Source organism: Pseudophryne corroboree, chromosome 4, assembly GCF_028390025.1.
Source record: "Pseudophryne corroboree isolate aPseCor3 chromosome 4, aPseCor3.hap2, whole genome shotgun sequence".
Lineage (NCBI taxonomy): Eukaryota > Metazoa > Chordata > Amphibia > Anura > Myobatrachidae > Pseudophryne > Pseudophryne corroboree.
In genome coordinates, this window is record NC_086447.1 from 51,048,840 (window position 1) to 51,070,304 (window position 21,465).

The 21,465-nt window shown below is 46.4% G+C and overlaps 1 protein-coding gene across 3 annotated transcripts in view; it reads right to left on the bottom strand.

Moving 5' to 3' along the window:
• The window catches only part of PTK2B (protein tyrosine kinase 2 beta), a 252,387-nt gene that overhangs the window by 6,649 nt on the left and 224,273 nt on the right, over positions 1–21,465 (bottom strand). For 2 of the 3 annotated variants that reach the window (XM_063915029.1, XM_063915027.1), the window contains 7 exons: positions 19,005–19,067; positions 8,365–8,490; positions 8,078–8,239; positions 3,873–3,911; positions 2,842–2,869; positions 1,355–1,401; positions 736–879 (listed from right to left, as the gene is read on the bottom strand). In XM_063915029.1, the coding sequence (XP_063771099.1) occupies positions 736–879; positions 1,355–1,401; positions 2,842–2,869; positions 3,873–3,911; positions 8,078–8,239; positions 8,365–8,490; positions 19,005–19,067 (609 nt within the window). The remainder of the gene's footprint in view (positions 1–735; positions 880–1,354; positions 1,402–2,841; positions 2,870–3,872; positions 3,912–8,077; positions 8,240–8,364; positions 8,491–19,004; positions 19,068–21,465) is intronic. The other variant, XM_063915028.1, reaches the window with a different exon arrangement.

The window sequence follows — 21,465 nt, forward strand, 5'->3', positions numbered from 1 at the left end:
AGTACATAAACAGATGAGCAAAACAAGAAAGCAGCGACGTACAGTACAAGACAATGTTGGACTAGTACATGGTAAATAGACATTCCTGCATCAGTAGACATGTCATTGAGATAAGCAGGGTGCCAGAAACAGGGGGTTAGGTGGCGCTGTATGGAGCATGGAGTAGATGATGGTATGAGTAAGAGAAGGAAAAACACATGAGGGAAGAGGGCCCTGCTCGTGAGAGCTTACATTCTAAAGGGAGGAGCAGACAGACAGGGGTGACACAGATGGGGTAGGTAGACAGAGAGCATGGAACAGAGGGTTAGGATGAGATTTGGCTGGGTTTGGTGAAGAAGTGGGTCTTGAGAGTCCGTTTGAAGTTTTGTAGAGAGGTGGAGAGTCTGAGGGGGAGAGGGAGGGAATTCCAGAGAAAAGGAGCAGCATGTGAGAAATCTTGTAGGTAGGAGTGGGAGGAGGTAATCAGTAGGAGAGTCGGCGTGCATTAGCAGAGCGAAGAGAACGGGTGGGAGTGTAGAGGGAGATAAGGTCAGAGATGTAAATGGGAGAGGAGTGGGTGAGGGCTTTGTAAGTGAGTGTGGCAATGCCATAACGTGGTGGGATGGTATCACGGGCAGACGATGGTGCACCAGACAGAGGTCGGGGCAATGGTTTGCGGAATAATGAGCTAGTATGCGGACAGACACAGAACCAGAGAGACAGTAATAGGTAACAGCGAGCGGATAACATTATCACCTTCACCACATTGACATATCCCTCCGGCGGCAGCTGGTAGATGTCGTTCTTTAGTTGCAGCACAGATTTCACCAGCTCCATCACCCCCTGATAGACGTTGTCATCCGTGCGATCGATGTTGGCCGTCGGAGCTGTCTGGATGGACTGTGGGAAACACCGATATCGTTACAGGCAACATACGAACTTATATAAAGCAGTGACCCGCATCCACTAGGTGTGGACCCATTTGCCTCTCAGTACCAGTCTGGATGTATAACAAGAATATAGGATCGTTATACAAATGCTGTGGGTGGGGAGAGATGTGCGGTATGTTAATTAGGAATCCTCGTCGCAGTGGGAGGGGCATTACAAATGAGGACACCTCCCCCGTGGCCGCATTTGGTAGACATTTGATGATTCTTGAATATTTCAGCAGATTCCAAACTTTATTCACATCTACACAAATACATTTTGGAACAAGAGCCCACCAATCCCCTAATGCACCAGGATAACACCAAAGGGCCCCTCAAGCAGGGACACATGGAAAACATAGTACATGTGTTTAATAAATAAATCAGACTAATTAGCATGGTCTATTATTATTGTGTCAGACGTGCCCTCGTTACAGGACATTTCTCACCTGTGCTCCGAGCCTGGGAGGTTTCTGGGGGGGCACGGTGAATTCAGCTGCAAGAAACCCACAAGAAAGTTTCATTATAAACCACAAAACCGCACACTTTTTTCATAACACCCACACTAGTTCTGTATGTGCCGCTGCCCTTCAAACTCTTTATAAAGTATTCTCCCATTGGTATAAAATAAATATCCTGCTCTATTACATGACATGTACCCGGGAGTCTCTAACGAACGCTGGCGATGTAAAACGGCTCCGGGAAGCCTCCTGTGCATTTGGTGGGATTGCCCAGTCCTTATCACCATTTTGGTCTGTGGTCTTTAAATGTTCTACAGCTATTGTAGGAGGGGATGTTCCTGAATATCACCTCGGCTGAAACCGGTACTTATAAAAAATCCCTCTTAAGACATCTTAATAATGCAGTGAAGGCTGTGATTCCGATCCTATCAGCCTCTCTCTTTCATATTAGCGGGAGCCTTTATGCTTTTTAACCTCTATTTCTTCCTTCCTCCTCCCCTCTGCCGCTCGTGTGCGTTTTATTTTTTTGTCTTCTATTCAAGTTGTATGACTTTGTATTAACTATTGCATCTAGATACAACGCAACATTATTAGGTGATACATTCTTTATTATTAATACATTCGCAGATATTTTGTACTCTTATCACTCCTAAAACTACTAAAACACGCAATGTATGATAAATCTCACCACAAACTGCTCACATACATGTGTCAGGGGTCATATGGCTCGGCTGTCCATGGGATTAGCTGTGTGTGGTCTGCTTTATGAAATTTAGAATTTGCCTCGTTGATTTTAAAACTAAATTTGCCTTAACATGTAACCTTAATAAGACAACATCTGGGGCTGTATTACTGGGAAATGAATGTCAGTATACTGTATGTCAAGTTGTGCCAATATTTTGCCTAAGGATCTCATAGGGGGATGCAGTTAAATTGCCGGCAGTCGGGATTCCAGCGATCAGGATACCAACGCTGGAATCCCAACTGCTGATGATTCCGGCATTCTGACCATCAGTAATTCATACTGGTCCCATCATAGGGCCTAGAATTCCCCCATGCTAGATTTACTACACAATGGCCCTGTTTCATAGTTGTACAGTAATGCCGCCACATTGTAGCTGTTAAGTGTGAAAATCCAAAATCATCGCAACATCAGATGCAGACGCAGCTAAGACGCCTGCGCCATGTTATCCGTGTATATGATCGCCGTCACAGCCTGAGATACGCCCCGAAACTGGTCGCAATGCGCCCCCTGTGTTTTTGCAGACACTCCCCGTAACCGCCTACAAACAGTCCCTGACTGTCAATCACTGTGCAAAGAAATCCTCACTGCCAGCGACTTCGCTAATGTACCGTGGCGCATTTGCAGTTCCACCGTGGAGCCTGCGCAGTCGGCCGGTAATTGGTAAATATGAGCATAGCGTACAACTGTGAATCAGGCCCAATGTTACATAATCAAAATGTAAATTACTCACTATATGCAATTTCTTTTTCTGGAACTACCTAAAAGAAGGAAAAGGTAAAATTATTTCTAATAGTTTTTTTTATCAGAGTGGATACATTTTCTATATCCAGTTCATTTCAATCTGTCATTATCTATAAAGTCATAAAGGAAGGGAGACTTTGAACAACACACAACCCTGGTCGGACCCTTATGAAACCACTATGTTGTAGTGTGAAACGCGTCTCGGCAGGAGTAGTGAAAGCAATTCTCAGGGCAACCTTCAGGTGATCACGCACAAGTGAAAAGCACATTATGCTGCAGTGCTGAAGGCAATCATGTGATATAAGGAAGTGAGATAAAACCTTACCACAGATGTATATAACTATATGTCAAACACGCATGCAGGTGCAGCCTGAAGATTCTGCTCTTTGCAGTCTCAATAACACTGTGTACTGTAAGTGTGTTCCAGGCGTGCAGCCATTTTGGCTCTTGTGGTAAGCTGAAAACCCTCTTCTCTCTCAGTGCTCACATAGCCGGCAGGGCAGGAAAATGTGAGGATGCTGTGATATACTCAGCCCAGGTCTCTGGTTGTAATGTGGGAAGTTGCAACTGTCCTACAGTATACGCAGTGCTGAGTTATCTGTACTACCCTCTGTGCATCTAGATTTCCCCATAGAGGTTTATAGAGCAAAACAGTGGCATTTGTGACGGGACAAAAGTGTGCACAGACTGAGGGAAGGAATATAGGGGAATGAGCGATCGCCTGGCAAAGTGGGGGCACATTAAAGCGCTCCATGAATACGCCTCATTATGTTTCTGTTACATGCATTATGGGAAAGCTGGAAAAATCAGGATGAAGTGAGGAATGCTGGGATATGTGGTAACCATATAGATTTAGCACTACCTGTACACTCCACTGACCCATTATACTGTATGTATATCTGATACTACTATATATATATATATATTTATATGTATATATATATATATATATATATATATATATATATATAAAAACACACATCTATGGAGAACATATATATATTCCAGCTGCATACTTACCAATTCTATGGGATTGTCATCTACTTGGTGCTTTGAATCCTGCAGGAAAAATAAAATTCTTATGTTACATACTGTACAAATGTTTCTGCTGCCAGGGCAGGTTGTGCACGACAGTCTGTGTATAAGAGAAGCGTGGTGTGATGCTCTGCAGGTAATCCCACAGCAGATCATACTCAGCTACTGCTGGACATGACGACTCAGGGCTCCCGTAAAGACATAATTAAAAACCAAGCTTCTCATGTGACCTGAATTTTGCTCAGATCGAGTTCATATTATGGGCGTGTGTGTTGCAGAAGTATTTGTGTACAGAGACGCTCAATCACTCACATCGGGTCTGATTCATGTTTGTACTGTAAGTAAAGCGTAGAAGCAAGCAACTGGTCAAAACCATGTTGCACTGCAAGTGGGGCAAATGTAACATGTGCAGAGAGAGTTAGATTTGGGTGGGATGTGTTCAAACTGAAATCTAAATAGCAGTGTAACAAAAAAAGCTGCCTAACATGTGTGTGCTACATGCAAAAGCAGCCAGTATTTACCCTGCTTAGAAAACATATAAATGTATTCGATCCCCTTGCACGGCAACATGGTTTGTCCCAGACACAAAGGCCCTCATTCCGAGTTGTTCGCTCGTTATTTTTTTCGCTACGGAGCGATTAGTCACAAACTGCACATGCGCAATGTTTGCAGTGCGCCTGCGCCAAGTAAATTTGCACAAAAGTTTGGTATTTTACTCACGGCGTAACGAGGTTTTTTCATCGTTCTGGTGATCGTAATGTGATTGACAGGAAGTGGGTGTTTCTGGGCGGAAACTGGCCGTTTTATGGGAGCGTGTGGAAAAACGCTGCCGTTTCAGGGAAAAACGCAGGAGTGGCTGGAGAAACGGGGGAGTGTCTGGGTGAACGCTGGGTGTGTTTGTGACGTCAAACCAGGAACGAAAAGGACTGAACTGATCGCAGTGTAGGAGTAAGTCTCGAGCTACTCAGAAACTGCTAAGAAATTTCTATTCGCAATTCTGCTAATCTTTCGTTCGCAATTCTGCAAAGCTAAGATTCACTCCCAGTAGGCGGCGGCTTAGCGTGTGCAATGCTGCTAAAAGCAGCTAACGAGCGAACAACTCGGAATGAGGGCCCAAGTTTCTTGCTTCTTGTGCTTTACTTACAAACATGAATCAGATCCATTGCACGCCAAACTCATCTGGAAAATGTGCACCTCCCACCGCTAAACCGTCTATTAATGCAACATGGGGGAAAATTAGAAGTATAGCATTTAAGGCTCAGTGAGGACTAGGTGATTGTGAATTATGTCTTGTAATGTAAGAACCCAGATTACAAAGAAGGAGTGGCTTCGTTTGCCCATTGTAAATCGGAAGTATATGTATGATAGGAAGAACCATTCAGTCCAGTCCCAGCTTTGCCCCATATAAGCTCCCATCTCTCGTTACCAATATCTCTCCCATCTGGTGACAGGTGCGGGATCCCCACAGGTCAGTCCCTAATGTGTGTAATAGAGGATGGAGGTGCAGAGCCAGAGACGTCCTCCTCATTCAGAGTTCTGCCTCGTCTCGTATGCAGTTGATATTCTGCGCACAAGCAGCTTCTATATAATGGCTTGTTCTCCACTGAACCTTAATCATGCATAATACAGCCCCGTTCCTGGGCACCGCTGACCTCTATATATGAAATATTTCACCTCTGAAATCAGCCGGGTCTACGGGGATCAGAGATTTTGAAAGCTATTCCCTCGGTTTACAGAGCTCCTCTTATTGCGCTACATTAGAGCATGGTAATTCAATATTCCACGGTCTGCAAAGACCCAATTATCCGTCACTCGGCCTACGTCCGTATCTCAGTGCTTAGCCTAACATAGAGAGGAACAATCCAGATCACTGGGGACCAGGAATATTTAAGGAATGGCTCAAGCCCAGCCGCCTAATTAATCAGCCGCACACCCTACTTGTTATACTTCTCAAGGCCTGGCAATGTGACGGGGTCAGTATGCAGAATGCTGCGGCCGTAGCCAATGCTATCTTTGCTCAACACAGACATCTTCTCAGCCCATCATCTCATCCATCTGGGGTAACGTGTGGCCACCATGGCTGCTGCAGGCTAATTTGGGGAAACGTCAGTTTAGCTTTTCAGTGATATATTGATTATACTGCCCTTGAACCTTAGCATAGTGGTATGGTCCATGAGGTCAGGCTACGTGAAGTCCAATGACCAACTTTGTGCCCCAACTTTGGGGGTAATTCCAAGTTGATCGCAGCAGGAAATTTTTTAGCAGTTGGGCAAAACCATGTGCACTGCAGGTAGGGCAGATATAACATGTGCAGAGAGAGTTAGATTTGGGTGGGTTATTTTATTTCTGTGCAGGGTAAATACTGGCTGCTTTATTTTTACACTGCAAATTAGATTGCAGATTGAACACACCACACCCAAATCTAACTCTCTCTGCACATGTTATATCTGCCTCCCCTGCAGTGCACATGGGCCCTCATTCCGAGTTGTTCGCTCTGTAAAAATCTTCGCATCGCAGCGATTTTCCGCTTAATGCGCATGCGCAATGTCCGCACTGCGACTGCGCCAAGTAAATTTGCTATGCACTTAGTAATTTTACTCACGGCTTTTTCATCGGTCTGGCGATCGTAATGTGATTGACAGGAAATGGGTGTTACTGGGCGGAAACTGGCCGTTTTATGGGCGTGTGGGAAAAAACGCTACCGTTTCCGGAAAAAACGCAGGAGTGGCCGGAGAAACGGAGGAGTGTCTGGGCGAACGCTGGGTGTGTTTGTGACGTCAAACCAGGAACGACAAGCACTGAACTGATCGCAGATGCCGAGTAAGTCTGAAGCTACTCAGAAACTGCTTCGAGGTGTGTAATCGCAATATTGCGAATACTTTGTTCGCAATTTTAAGATGCTAAGATTCACTCCCAGTAGGCGGCGGCTTAGCGTGAGCAACTCTGCTAAAATCGCCTTGCGAGCGAACAACTCGGAATGACCTCCATGGTTTTGCCCAATTGCTAACAGAATTCCTGCTGCGATCAACTTGGAATTACCCCCTTTGCACAACGAAAAACACAATGACATACTTAATTCTTGCATCATCTGACACGCAGCGAAAGCATGACATGACCATAGTCCGGCCCTGTGTGTGGTGGCGACATGTTATATGTACAGTCCAATGGTCCAGATCATATTAATCCACCACCAGGTTTCTCCCCGACCCTTCGTAGCGCAGAGCGCACCCGCCAACCGCAGAGCAAGACAAACAGAAACAAAAAAAAGCCACGACTCTCGGCGGTGGATCACTCGGCTTGCGCGTCGATGAAGAACGCAGCTAACCCATAAAGCACTTTTTCTGCCTTTGCAATCTGTACCTGTAACATTCTCATGCATTAATCTCCTGAAGACTGTAAGTCTATGAGAGCAGGACCCTCTTACCCCTTTGTCTGTCTGTTAGTATTTATAAAGCAGAATATGCTGGCGCCGTATAAAAAAAAAAAAAAAATGTTTATTAGTGAGGTAATGCATTATTAGCTGAGGCAGTAAAATAACAGTTACAGTGCATTACGTTTAGCACTATCATGTAATAAGGATAAGTGGGACTAGTTACTGTACCTCCATCACTGCTCTTCTCTTGCACACAGTCTAGTAGTACATGAGATTGACATGAGGAGTTGTCTGTAAACCGTTGTGTCCTGAGCAATTATAAGATGGAATGGAAGCGCGGGGATACAATGGCCTCGCCGTTACATTTTGGGCCATCATCTGTGGGGAGTTAATTGCCCCTGAGTCTCTCTGCTCTTGGAAGTACTGAGCTCAACCCTATGCACAGCCGTAAGGCCTGACTCAGGATTACACAGTCAGATCTCTGTGTGCCCCTGCACAACGGTGTCACAGACAAATGTGGTGAAGACGTCAGTGGCTGGAGGGGCAATGGGGCACATACATAGGGCTGGCAGCAGAGGGTGAATACTAGGGGATTTTGGCTCAGTCCCTAATGACTGTGAGGTAAAAGTTTTCTGGGGAGGGTAGAGGACACAGATCAGGCTGTGTCATCAGGCCTCCATTTAGTATGCATGGACCTTGTCCGGCTGGGTAATGTCTGTGATGCTGTATGAGTAAGCTGCCTGACTGCAATGTAAGAGGTGATGGGTACGAATCCCTGATATGACAGTATGTATGCAATGCTGCTATTCCTCCTCACCTTGAGTGTATTGACGAGGGACCTCTCCTCCTGCTTCAGCCACTTGTTGTCCTCCAACATCTGCTGCTGCTGGTGGTTCATGACCTGTAACATCTTGGCCCGCTCCTTCTCCCACAGTTTCCGAGCTTCCTCCTTGCTGTTGGGCTTCACAAAATCTTCTTCCTTTCCGAAAAATAAATACGGTGATAGAGGTAAATATACAGTAGCGCCCTGACCAACAACCCAACCAACCACACATGTAATTACGTACTGGCAATACGTAGTAACGCAAAGCATGCAAGCCTTACCCGCATACTGCGACGCTTGAAGACATTGTGACGCAGGAGCGGAGGGCTGTGCGTGGAGTCGATCGGAGATTGGTACTCTGTTGGGCTACAGAGTGTGGGCGAGCTGGCGCACAGACTTTGGGGCACCTGTGCGGGAAGGGTGCAAGGCACAGACACAAACACACGTAATTAGCAGCGTTGGTAGTAGCGGACAACAATAGCGCAGTGAGGAAGCGAGTGCGGCCGGCAAGTCTGCCGTGATACTTAGCAAAAGCAACTCGGCATGGAAGCATCAGTGGTTTCCTTCACGCTTAGACAGTGACACACAATGGACAGATCGCAGAACCGGCAGAAAGTTTCCTGGCAATGGGGGGGGGGGGGAATTCAATTAGTAAAATAACGTTGGTGACATGTTACTGGAGATATGCGCAGTAGACTGTAAATTGCCCATGGGACCTGACAAAGATGCCCCTAATGAAGACTTTAGTTGAGGAGCGCCTTTGCCTGACTGTTCCAGCGGCATTCTGCACATGGCTCCCAATGCAATAACCTCAATGTACACGGGCGAGTCACATTATTCTGACCACCTCCTAGATGTCATGTTGGCAGCGCGTAGCCCATGAAGTATATCACGCGTCGTGCGCTGGCTTGGTGGGTATATAAGGTGTGCGATAGGCCGTCTGCACACATATCACTCGTTGCTGTCATGGGTAAAAGGGGCGAGTTATCCCATTTGCAGTAAGGAGTGATTATCGGCTTTCGGGCCAAGGGTGGCGGTATTTCTGACACAGCGCAGTCTGTGACCTGTCCGCGTGCTGCTGCGGTGAAGGTGTATCGTGACTGGACAAATGGCACCACTGCCAATAACGGATGTGGAACTTGCGGAGCATCACGTGCCATAGATGTGAGAGGTGAACGTCGGCTACAGAGGTGCGTGAGGGCCGACCGACGCACTACAATGGAGCAGCTCACCGTCACACTGTACCTGGGGGCTGCCAGACGAGTGTCTAACATGACAGCTCAACAAACCCTGCTGCGTATGGCGCTCCGGGGCGGTTACTCTGGATATTAGCTGGTGGTCATAATAATGTAACTCGACACTGTATATATATATATATATATATATATATGTATATATATATATATATATATATGTATATATATATATATATATATATATATATAGCCACAGAAAGGAGGCGGCACCCAGAGACTCGATAAATAGGTGAAAAAAACAACCCGTGTGTTTATTCAACGTTTCGGTGGTCGTGCCCCCGTCTTCAGGAAACACAATTTCCTGAAGACGGGGGCACGACCCCCGAAACGTTGAATAAACACACGGGTCGTTTTTTTCACCTATTTATCGAGTCTCTGGGTGCCGCCTCCTTTCTGTGGCTATAGAAGGAATTACACTCCTTGAGGAAGGCACCCGAGCCAGTACCCAGGTGGAGTGAGTGTGCCGGACCGCTGCAAGGAGTATATATATATATATATATATATATATATATATATACACTGCTCAAAAAAATAAAGGGAACACTAAAATAATACATCCTAGATCTGAATGAATGAAATATTCTTATTAAATACTTTGTTCTTTACATAGTTGAATGTGCTGACAACAAAATCACACAAAAATTACCAATGGAAATCAAATTTATTACCCCATGGAGGTCTGGATTTGGAGTCACCCTCAATATTAAAGTGGAAAAACACACTACAGGCTGATCCAACTTTGATGTAATGTCCTTAAAACAAGTCAAAATGAGGCTCAGTAGTGTGTGTGGCCTCCACGTGCCTGTTTGACCTCCCTACAATGCCTGGGCATGCTCCTGATGAGGTGGCGGATGGTCTCCTGAGGGATCTCCTCCCAGACCTGGACTAAAGCATCCGCCAACTCCTGGACAGTCTGTGGTGCAACGTGGCGTTGGTGGATGGAGCGAGACATGATGTCCCAGATGTGCTCAATTGGATTCAGGTCTGGGGAACGGGCGGGCCAGTCCATAGCGTCAATGCCTTCGTCTTGCAGGAACTGCTGGCACACTCCAGCCACATGAGGTCTAGCATTGTCTTGTATTAGGAGGAACCCAGGGCCAACCGCACCAGCATATGGTCTCACAAGGGGTCTGAGGATCTCATCTCGGTACCTAATGGCAGTCAGGCTACCTCTGGCGAGCACATGGAGGGCTGTGCGGCCCCTCAAAGAAATGCCACCCCACACCATTACTGACCCACTGCCAAACCGGTCATGCTGGGGGATGTTGCAGGCAGCAGAACGTTCTCCTTGGCGTCTCCAGACTCTGTCATGTCTGTCACGTGCTCAGTGAGAACCTGCTTTCATCTGTGAAGAGCACAGGGCGCCAGTGGCGAATTTGCCAATCTTGATGTTCTCTGGCAAATGGCAAACGTCCTGCACGGTGTTGGGCTGTAAGCACAACCCACACCTGTGGACATCGGGTCCTCATACCACCCTCATGGAGTCTGTTTCTGATCGTTTGAGTAGACACATGCACATTTGTGGCTTGCTGGAGGTCATTTTGCAGGGCTCTGGCAGTGCTCCTCCTGTTCCTCCTTGCACAAAGGCAGAGGTAGTGGTCCTGCTGCTGGGTTGTTGCCCTCCTACGGCCTCCTCCACGTCTCCTGATGTACTGGCCTGTCTCCTGGTAGCGCCTCCATGCTCTGGACACTACGCTGACAGACACACCAAACCTTTTTGCCACAGCTCGCATTGATGTGCCATCCTGGATGAGCTGCACTACCTGAGCCACTTGTGTGGGTTGTAGGGAGGTCATACAGGCACGTGGAGGCCACACACACTACTGAGCCTCATTTTGACTTGTTTTAAGGACATTACATCAAAGTTGGGTCAGCCTGTAGTGTGTTTTTCCACTTTAATATTGAGGGTGACTCCAAATCCTGACCTCCATGGGTTAATAAATTTGATTTCCATTGATAATTTTTGTGTGATTTTGTTGTCAGCACATTGAACTAGGGCCCTCATTCCGAGTTGTTCGCTCGGTAAAAATCTTCGCATCGCAGCGATTTTCCGCTTAATGTGCATGCGCAATGTCCGCACTGCGACTGCGCCAAGTAAATTTGCTATGCACTTAGGAATTTTACTCACGGCTTTTTCATCGGTCTGGCGATCGTAATGTGATTGACAGGAAATGGGTGTTACTGGGCGGAAACAGGCCGTTTTATGGGCGTGTGGGAAAAAACGCTACCGTTTCCGGAAAAAACGCAGGAGTGGCCGGAGAAACGGAGGAGTGTCTGGGCGAACGCTGGGAGTGTTTGTGACGTCAAACCAGGAACGACAAGCACTGAACTGATCGCAGATGCCGAGTAAGTCTGAAGCTACTCAGAAACTGCTACGAGGTGTGTAATCGCAATATTGCGAATACTTCGTTCGCAATTTTAAGATGCTAAGATTCACTCCCAGTATGCGGCGGCTTAGCGTGAGCAACTCTGCTAAAATCGCCTTGCGAGCGAACAACTCGGAATGACCTCCTATGTAAAGAACAAAGTATTTAATAAGAATATTTCATTCATTCAGATCTAGGATGTGTTATTTTAGTGTTCCCTTTATTTTTTTGAGCAGTGTATATGTGTGTGTGTGTGTGTGTGTGTGTGTGTGTGTGTGTGTGTGTGTGTGTGTGTGTGTGCTGTGTATATTCTGCGTAATATTATGGTTTATATCCTATCGCTGACACTCCGCCCTACCTCCTCTTTCACACAGGGATCCAGCGCTTCCCCCTTAATATTAATATATAATAAATGACATTAAGTGACCCCGTGAACTGCAGGGTGCTGTAGCGATTCAGGCTGGAGGGAGCTCATTAGAAATCCCCTTTATGATCCGGACCCCATATCTCAGCCGTGAGCGATCCTGACGCAGGCAGATAATATTCTCCCTTTCCTCCGGGAATGTCTCCAGCCCCGGCCGGCTTATCACTAGCTGCCATGCTCACGGTCACATTGTCAGAGCACATTTCTGACTGTGAATTACATACTTTCTGCTGAACAGCAGGATAGGAGACACAAAGCAGCGTCCGTCCTGGTATCTGTGAGGTTCTCAGCGTGGCTGGGGCAGTATTTTGCCAGGCCTGTGTGCCCCATGCGGGGGGAGTACAGAAAATAGTTCAGAATTTACTTTACTTTCCAGCTGACGTTTATTCTTTTTATTTTCATATATATATATATATATATATATTCGGTCAACACAGCAAGGCTTCCCTAACAGCCGGTTCTACAAATAAGCAGCCGTCATGCATCATCCATCCACAGGGAAAGGATTTATATTAGAAGAATAAGGAAAATATATATAATAGTAGAATATAAAAACAAAACATTAATATGAAGTAAAAATAAATAAAAAAAAGTTTGGTTGCGTCTCAGAACAGTGATGCCATAGAACGGACTCTTGTTATGCCACCGGGTGCCTATCACTCCTCTAGGTGCCTTACCCGCTGGCATTGACCACACAGCATTTTCCAACCACGTTTGCCTATGGGAGACCTCAGTTTAGAAGTTCAAGGGACAGGTGCAGCAAGGGGATGAGGGTCCTGGTAGCAGGAATCAGAAGTCAGGGTGGAATACCTAAAATCCAGGAACCTCTGGACATTCTGGGACAGCGGGCAATGGTAATGGGGATGGCATCTGCAGATGATGCCATACCAACTTACGTCTGCATTTGGAGCAGAGAAGAGAAATATAACCTTCTGGAGGCTGCCTGCTATAGTTACGCCAATTCACTGCAAGTGAGCAAACGGGGGTCAATGTCGTACGCTCTACCGAATTCAAGTGCAAACCCTTGTTACCACAATTGTGTTTGCCAGGTGGAGTCGTTGCGATATTCTAACGGCAGTAGGTAGCCAGGTATATGCAGCGGAGACTATGAAACAGAGGATGTTAGGCAAAGCATTGTTGAGCCACAGTTGTAGAACAAACTGGAAAAAATACAGTGAGGAAGCAAAGGTCTGTAGATAGAGGAGCACTCTGTGCTGCCTTATGGATGAAATTCAGGAGGGAGCAAAGGTCTGTAGATAGAGGAGCACTCTGTGCTGCATTATGGATGAAATACAGGAGGAAGCAAAGGTCTGTAGATAGAGGAGCACTCTGTGCTGCCTTATGGATGAAATACAGGAGGGAGCAAAGGTCTGTAGATAGAGGAGCACTCTGTGCTGCCTTATGGATGAAATACAGGAGGGAGCAGAGGTCTGTAAATAGAGGAGCACTCTGTGCTGCCTTATGGATGAAATACAGGAGGTAGCAAAGGTCTGTAGATAGAGGAGCAGTTTGTGCTGCCTTATGGATGAAATACAGGAGGTAGCAAAGGTCTGTAGATAGAGGAGCAGTTTGTGCTGCCTTATGGATGAAATACAGGAGGTAGCAAAGGTCTGTAGATAGAGGAGCAGTTTGTGCTACCTTATGGATGAAATACAGGAGGAAGCAAAGCTCTGTAGATAGAGGAGCACTCTGTGCTGCCTTATGGATGAAATACAGGAGGGAGCAAAGGTCTGTAAATAGAGGAGCACTCTGTGCTGCCTTATGGATGAAATACAGGAGGGAGCAAAGGTCTGTAGATAGAGGAGCACTCTGTGCTGCCTTATGGATGAAATACAGGAGGAAGCAAAGGTCTGTAGATAGAGGCGCACTCTGTGCTGCCTTATGGATGAAATACAGGAGGAAGCAAAGCTCTGTAGATAGAGGAGCACTCTGCGCTGCCTTATGGATGAAATACAGGAGGAAGCAAAGCTCTGTAGATAGAGGAGCACTCTGTGCTGCCTTATGGATGAAATACAGGAGGAAGCAAAGGTCTGTAGATAGAGGAGCACTCTGTGCTGCCTTATGGATGAAATACAGGAGGAAGCAAAGGTCTGTAGATAGAGGAGCACTCTGTGCTGCCTTATGGATGAAATACAGGAGGAAGCAAAGGTCTGTAGATAGAGGAGCACTCTGTGCTGCGTTATGGATGAAATACAGGAGGAAGCAAAGGTCTGTAGATAGAGGAGCACTCTGCGCTGCCTTATGGATGAAATACAGGAGGAAGCAAAGCTCTGTAGATAGAGGAGCACTCTGCGCTGCCTTATGGATGAAATACAGGAGGAAGCAAAGGTCTGTAGATAGAGGAGCACTCTGTGCTGCCTTATGGATGAAATACAGGAGGAAGCAAAGGTCTGTAGATAGAGGAGCACTCTGTGCTGCCTTATGGATGAAATACAGGAGGCAGCAAAGGTCTGTAGAAAGAGGAGCACTCTGTGCTGCCTTATGGATGAAATACAGGAGGGAGCAAAGGTCTGTGGATAGAGGAGCACTCTGTGCTGCATTATGGATGAAATACAGGAGGAAGCAAAGGTCTGTAGATAGAGGAGCACTCTGTGCTGCCTTATGGATGAAATACAGGAGGAAGCAAAGGTCTGTAGATAGCGGAGCACTCTGCGCTGCCTTATGGATTAAATACAGGAGGAAGCAAAGCTCTGTAGATAGAGGAGCACTCTGTGTTGCCTTATGGATGAAATACAGGAGGAAGCAAAGCTCTGTAGATAGAGGAGCACTCTGTGCTGCCTTATGGATGAAATACAGGAGGAAGCAAAGGTCTGTAGATAGAGGAGCACTCTGTGCTGCCTTATGGATGAAATACAGGAGGGAGCAAATGTCTGTAGATAGAGGAGCACTCTGTGCTGCCTTATGGATGAAATACAGGAGGAAGCAAAGGTCTGTAGATAGAGGAGCACTCTGTGCTGCCTTATGGATGAATTACAGGAGGGAGCAAAGGTCTGTAGATAGAGGAGCACTCTGTGCTGCCTTATGGATGAAATACAGGAGGGAGCAAAGGTCTGTAGATAGAGGAGCACTTTGTGCTGCCTTATGGATGAAATACAGGAGGGAGCAAAGGTCTGTAGATAGAGGAGCACTTTGTGCTGCCTTATGGGTGAAATACAGGAGGGAGCAAAGGTCTGTAGATAGAGGAGCACTCTGTGCTGCCTTATGGATGAAATACAGGAGGGAGCAAAGGTCTGTAGATGGAGGAGCACTCTGTGCTGCCTTATGGATGAAATACAGGAGGGAGCAAAGGTCTGTAGATGGAGGAGCACTCTGTGCTGCCTTATGGGTGAAATACAGGAGGAAGCAAAGCTCTGTAGATAGAGGAGCACTTTGTGCTGCCTTATGGATGAAATACAGGAGGGAGCAAAGGTCTGTAGATAGAGGAGCACTTTGTGCTGCCTTATGGGTGAAATACAGGAGGGAGCAAAGGTCTGTAGATAGAGGAGCACTCTGCGCTGCCTTATGGATGAAATACAGGAGGAAGCAAAGCTCTGTAGATAGAGGAGCACTTTGTGCTGCCTTATGGATGAAATACAGGAGGGAGCAAAGGTCTGTAGATAGAGGAGCACTTTGTGCTGCCTTATGGGTGAAATACAGGAGGGAGCAAAGGTCTGTAGATAGAGGAGCACTCTGTGCTGCCTTATGGATGAAATACAGGAGGGAGCAAAGGTCTGTAGATAGAGGAGCACTCTGCGCTGCCTTATGGATGAAATACAGGAGGAAGCAAAGCTCTGTAGATAGAGGAGCACTCTGCGCTGCCTTATGGATGAAATACAGGAGGAAGCAAAGGTCTGTAGATAGAGGAGCACTCTGTGCTGCCTTATGGATGAAATACAGGAGGAAGCAAAGGTCTGTAGATAGAGGAGCACTCTGTGCTGCCTTATGGATGAAATACAGGAGGAAGCAAAGGTCTGTAGATAGAGGAGCACTCTGTGCTGCCTTATGGATGAAATACAGGAGGGAGCAAAGGTCTGTAGATAGAGGAGCACTCTGTGCTGCATTATGGATGAAATACAGGAGGAAGCAAAGGTCTGTAGATAGAGGAGCACTCTGTTCTGCCTTATGGATGAAATACAGGAGGAAGCAAAGGTCTGTAGATAGAGGAGCACTCTGCGCTGCCTTATGGATTAAATACAGGAGGAAGCAAAGCTCTGTAGATAGAGGAGCACTCTGTGCTGCCTTATGGATGAAATACAGGAGGAAGCAAAGCTCTGTAGATAGAGGAGCACTCTGTGCTGCCTTATGGATGAAATACAGGAGGAAGCAAAGGTCTGTAGATAGAGGAGCACTCTGTGCTGCCTTATGGATGAAATACAGGAGGGAGCAAAGGTCTGTAGATAGAGGAGCACTCTGTGCTGCCTTATGGATGAAATACAGGAGGAAGCAAAGGTCTGTAGATAGAGGAGCACTCTGTGCTGCCTTATGGATGAATTACAGGAGGGAGGGAGCAAAGGTCTGTAGATAGAGGAGCACTCTGTGCTGCCTTATGGATGAAATACAGGAGGGAGCAAAGGTCTGTAGATAGAGGAGCACTCTGTGCTGCCTTATGGATGAAATACAGGAGGAAGCAAAGCTCTGTAGATAGAGGAGCACTTTGTGCTGCCTTATGGATGAAATACAGGAGGGAGCAAAGGTCTGTAGATAGAGGAGCACTTTGTGCTGCCTTATGGGTGAAATACAGGAGGGAGCAAAGGTCTGTAGATAGAGGAGCACTCTGTGCTGCCTTATGGATGAAATACAGGAGGGAGCAAAGGTCTGTAGATGGAGGAGCACTCTGTGCTGCCTTATGGATGAAATGCAGGAGGAAGCAAAGCTATGTAGATAGAGGAGCACTTTGTGCTGCCTGGTTCCGGTATGAATGGTCGACCATGTTATGGTCGACAGTCATTAGGTCGACCACTATTGGACAACACTGACATGGTCGCATGGACACATGGTCGACACATGCAAATGGTCGACACATGAAAAGGTCGACATGCGTTTTTTAACTTTTTTTGGTGTCGTTTTTTGCGTCATGTGACTGGGAACCCCAATTAGTGCACCGCGTCCCCTCGCATGGCTCCCTTCGCTCGCCATGCTTTGGGCATGGTGCCTTCTCTCCGCTACCGCTTCGCTCGGCACAGATTACCGTTCCAGTCGTAGTCCACGTGGATCGTAAAGTATGGAAAAGTTCCCCAAAAGGAAAAAAAGTTAAAAAACTCATGTCGACCTTTTCATGTGTCGATCATTTTCATGTGTCGACCATGTGTCCATGTCGACCATGTCAATGTCGACCAATAGTGGTTGACCTAATGACGGTCGACCATAACATGGTCGACCATCTGAACGGATACCGTGCTGCCTTATGGATGAAATACAGGAGGGAGCAAAGGTCTGTAGATGGAGGATCACTCTGTGCTGCCTTATGGATGAAATACAGGAGGAAGCAAAGCTCTGTAGATAGAGGAGCACTCTGTGCTGCCTTATGGATGAAATATAGGAGGAAGCAAAAGGTCTGTGGATAGAGGAGCACTCTGTGCTGCCTTATGGGTGAAATACAGGAGGTAGCAAAGGTCTGTAGATAGAGGAGCAGTTTGTGCTGCCTTATGGATGAAATACAGGAGGGAGCAAAGGTCTGTAGATAGAGGAGCACTCTGTGCTGCCTTATGGATGAAATACATGAGGAAGCAAAGGTCTGTAGATAGAGGAGCACTCTGTGCTGCCTTATGGATGAAATACAGGAGGAAGCAAAGGTCTGTAAACAGAGGAGCACTCTGTGCTGCCTTATGGATGAAATACAGGAGGGAGCAAAGGTCTGTAGATAGAGGAGCACTCTGTGCTGCCTTATGGATGAAATACAGGAGGAAGCAAAGGTCTGTAGATAGAGGAGCACTCTGTGCTGCCTTATTTATGAAATACAGGAGGAAGCAAAGGTCTGTAGATAGAGGAGCACTCTGTCCTGCCTTATGGATGAAATACAGGAGGGAGCAAAGGTCTGTAGATAGAGGAGCACTCTGTGCTGCCTTATGGATGAAATACAGGAGGGAGCAAAGGTCTGTAGATAGAGGAGCACTCTGTGCTGCCTTATGGATGAAATACAGGAGGAAGCAAAGGTCTGTAGATAGAGGAGCAGTCTGCGCTGCCTTATGGATGAAATACAGGAGGGAGCAAAGGTCTGTAGATAGAGGAGCACTCTGTGCTGCCTTATGGATGAAATACAGGAGGGAGCAAAGGTCTGTAGATAGAGGAGCACTCTGTGCTGCCTTATGGATGAAATACAGGGGGAAGCAAAGGTCTGTAGATAGAGGAGCACTCTGTGCTGCCTTATGGATGAAATACAGGAGGAAGCAAAGGTCTGTAGATGGAGGAGCACTCTGTGCTGCCTTATGGATGAAATATAGGAAGTGTTACTGCAACAGACCTTGACAGACGTGCAATGTTTACATTAAAACACAACTCACTGCAGATCCCCATTAGGGCTTATTCTCCAATGTGCATGGGACTGGTAAATCCACAAATGTCACTTAGAGCATTTATATTAAATAACTTGCCAAGGTTTTCACTAATGACGTAAGGACTACAAATGAGCCAGGAACACTGCAACTGCACCAAAGGAATAGTAATACAATGCTGCAAATATTTAAGTTTTTTAAAACTTTAAATGTAAACCAAGATAATCCCTTTAATCATATTTCCACGGTATAATACATAGTATTAATTTAAAAGAAATAATATTTTGCGTCAAGCACTGTGCTAATAAGACAATACGTTATATGAATACATGTTAATGAATAAATAAGATTCATTAGGTGGTGAGTCCTCTGCCATAGATACCACCCACAGCCCGGTGCACTTACCTGGAACTGTAGAGGCGCCAGAAGGTTTCCCGGAGCATAGGCCTTGTACTTCGGACGACTCGGCTTAAATGAAAAGTAAAAAGTCACAAATTATTGCGTTTGTAACATGACATGAAAATCTTATTGTGCGCCTGTCGGTATGTACTAATGTCTCATGGAATATATCATATTCTTATTATTATGCATGCTTTTCTAACGCTGTCTTTTTCTTATGCACCTTTTGTCCCTGATAGGACTCAAACCCCTTTCCTCATTTGCAAAAGGTGAGGCGGCCATCTTGGGCGCGCTGAGTTGCTGTATTAAGTAATCATTTGCATATCTTCTCTGCTGGCTGCCAGTGGCTCCCATATCTAAATGAGAGGGAGGAGACAGATGGAGCAGTATTCTAGTGGTATAATGTAGACACAGGATGAGGTTAGCATCCCGGCAGTTGGGATGCTGATGGTCATGTGACTGACGTTGGAATTCCGACCCCGTACAGAAGGTAAGTATCAGGGTGACCGTTATGGTCAGGGCCCAGGGGTTTGGTTAGGGTTAGGCACTAGGGGGGGGGAGTATCCCTATCTGACACCCCCCCGAGTCTTAGCCGTAGCTGCCACCCCCCGATCCAAGCGGATTAGGGGAAGGGTAAAATAATTACCCCATCCCCTGTCTGCATTATCACACCCTGTAGACACGACTGTCTCTACTGTATTAGGGGAAAGAATAGAAAAGAAAAAAATATGTCACTAACTCATCTTAACAATTATAATTATTATTATCCTTTATTGAAATAGGGAGATAGAGCGAGGGGGTGGGGGGACTGTCCCATAATCCTCTCCCTGACACCATTCTTCTTTCTCATTAATGATAATTTGCTCAATACCGATTCACGTTTCCTCTGATGTTTATGACGATTGTACGTTGGTATTTATTGCTATATATTTCTAGTAACTACAGTAAATCACGTCCAGTGGTCATTTCGTATTTGGGGTGTACACCTGTATCATACGCCGCAAAGGGGTTCCTCAGTAGAGTGCCTAAGTCTTGAAGGTATACCGGTCCAGGGGGGTCATTCCGAGTTGTTCGCTCGCTAGCTAGTTTTAGCAACCGTGCAAACGCTATGCCGCCGCCCACTGGGAAGTGTACTTTAGCTTAGCAGAAGTGCGAACGCCTGTGCAGCCGAGCTCTGCAAAAAAGTTTGCAGTTTCAGAGTAGCTCTGAACCTACTCAATGCTTGCAATCACTTCAGCCTATTCCTGTCCGGATTTGACGTCAGACACCCGCCCAGCGAACGCCCAGCCACGCCTGCGTTTTTTCAGACACGCCTGCGTTTTTGCAAACCCTCCCTGAAAACGGTCAGTTGACACCCAGAAACGCCCCCTTCCTGTCAATCTTCTTGCGGCCGCCAGTGCGACTGAAAACTTCGCTAGAACCTGAGCACAACCACAACGTACAACGCGCGTGCGCATTGCAGGTGCATACGCATGCGCAGAAATGCAGATTTTTAGCCTGATCGCTGCGCTGCAAACAACGGCAGCTAGCGATCAACTCGGAATGACCCCCCCATGCAGAATGTAACACTGCAGGCAGTAAGAGGGCTGCAGTACATTGCGCCAAAGTGTTTCCAAGCTGTTACTATGTATCTAACCTTTAGAATTGTAGCAACAGGATTAATGTAAGAGACATTATCTGTCCACATGGATAATGCACGCATGAGGTTATGTACACGTGTGTATGTAAGGACACGAGAGGCACATGTTTGTGTGGGAATGATATAATACATGTATGACTATAAAGCGTCTCTGTACCGTGCAGTGTTGGCGACAGGAAAATGGCGATTGCCGGGGAAGTCTGCGATTATAATCTGACTTTCTCATCTCTCCCACAGTAATAATGATTGCAGCTGTTTATTCAGGAGAAACCTCAATATTTTATAACCACGGGACACGAACAGAATACAGCTCTAGGCGTTCCCAGTGTCTTCCCGTTGCTGTGGCCTAGACGTGTAGCGGTGAGCAGGGTTGTGGACTGGCCTGTGTGCTTAGGGATATTCACCGAGGTTCCTGTCATTTATGTACGTAACAGTTTATATAGAAAAGTATATAAGGGGTCTCCATTCATGAAGAGGCTGGAACACGTCCCTTGTGATATGGGTTGTCAAACACCTGATCTTTCAGCAACAAGTTTCCTCCACAGAAACGTTCTCCCACACGATGAACAGAAATAAAATCTGTAAGATATATTATTTAGCTGTACTATAGGATCATTACCATATGTCCGTATCATGATGTTGCATGTCCTGTTCACACACCTATAAATGTATAGGAATCTTTAACATCCGCGCATTTGCTATGAGTTATAGAATCCCATTCACCTCCGCTAGTACAAGGAGCCACTTATATTAGCTTATCCATGGCCCCCGGCTGCGTTGCTTTACAGGAAGCAGGAATCTCAGAAAGAAAAGTTCAGGTACGTGCGG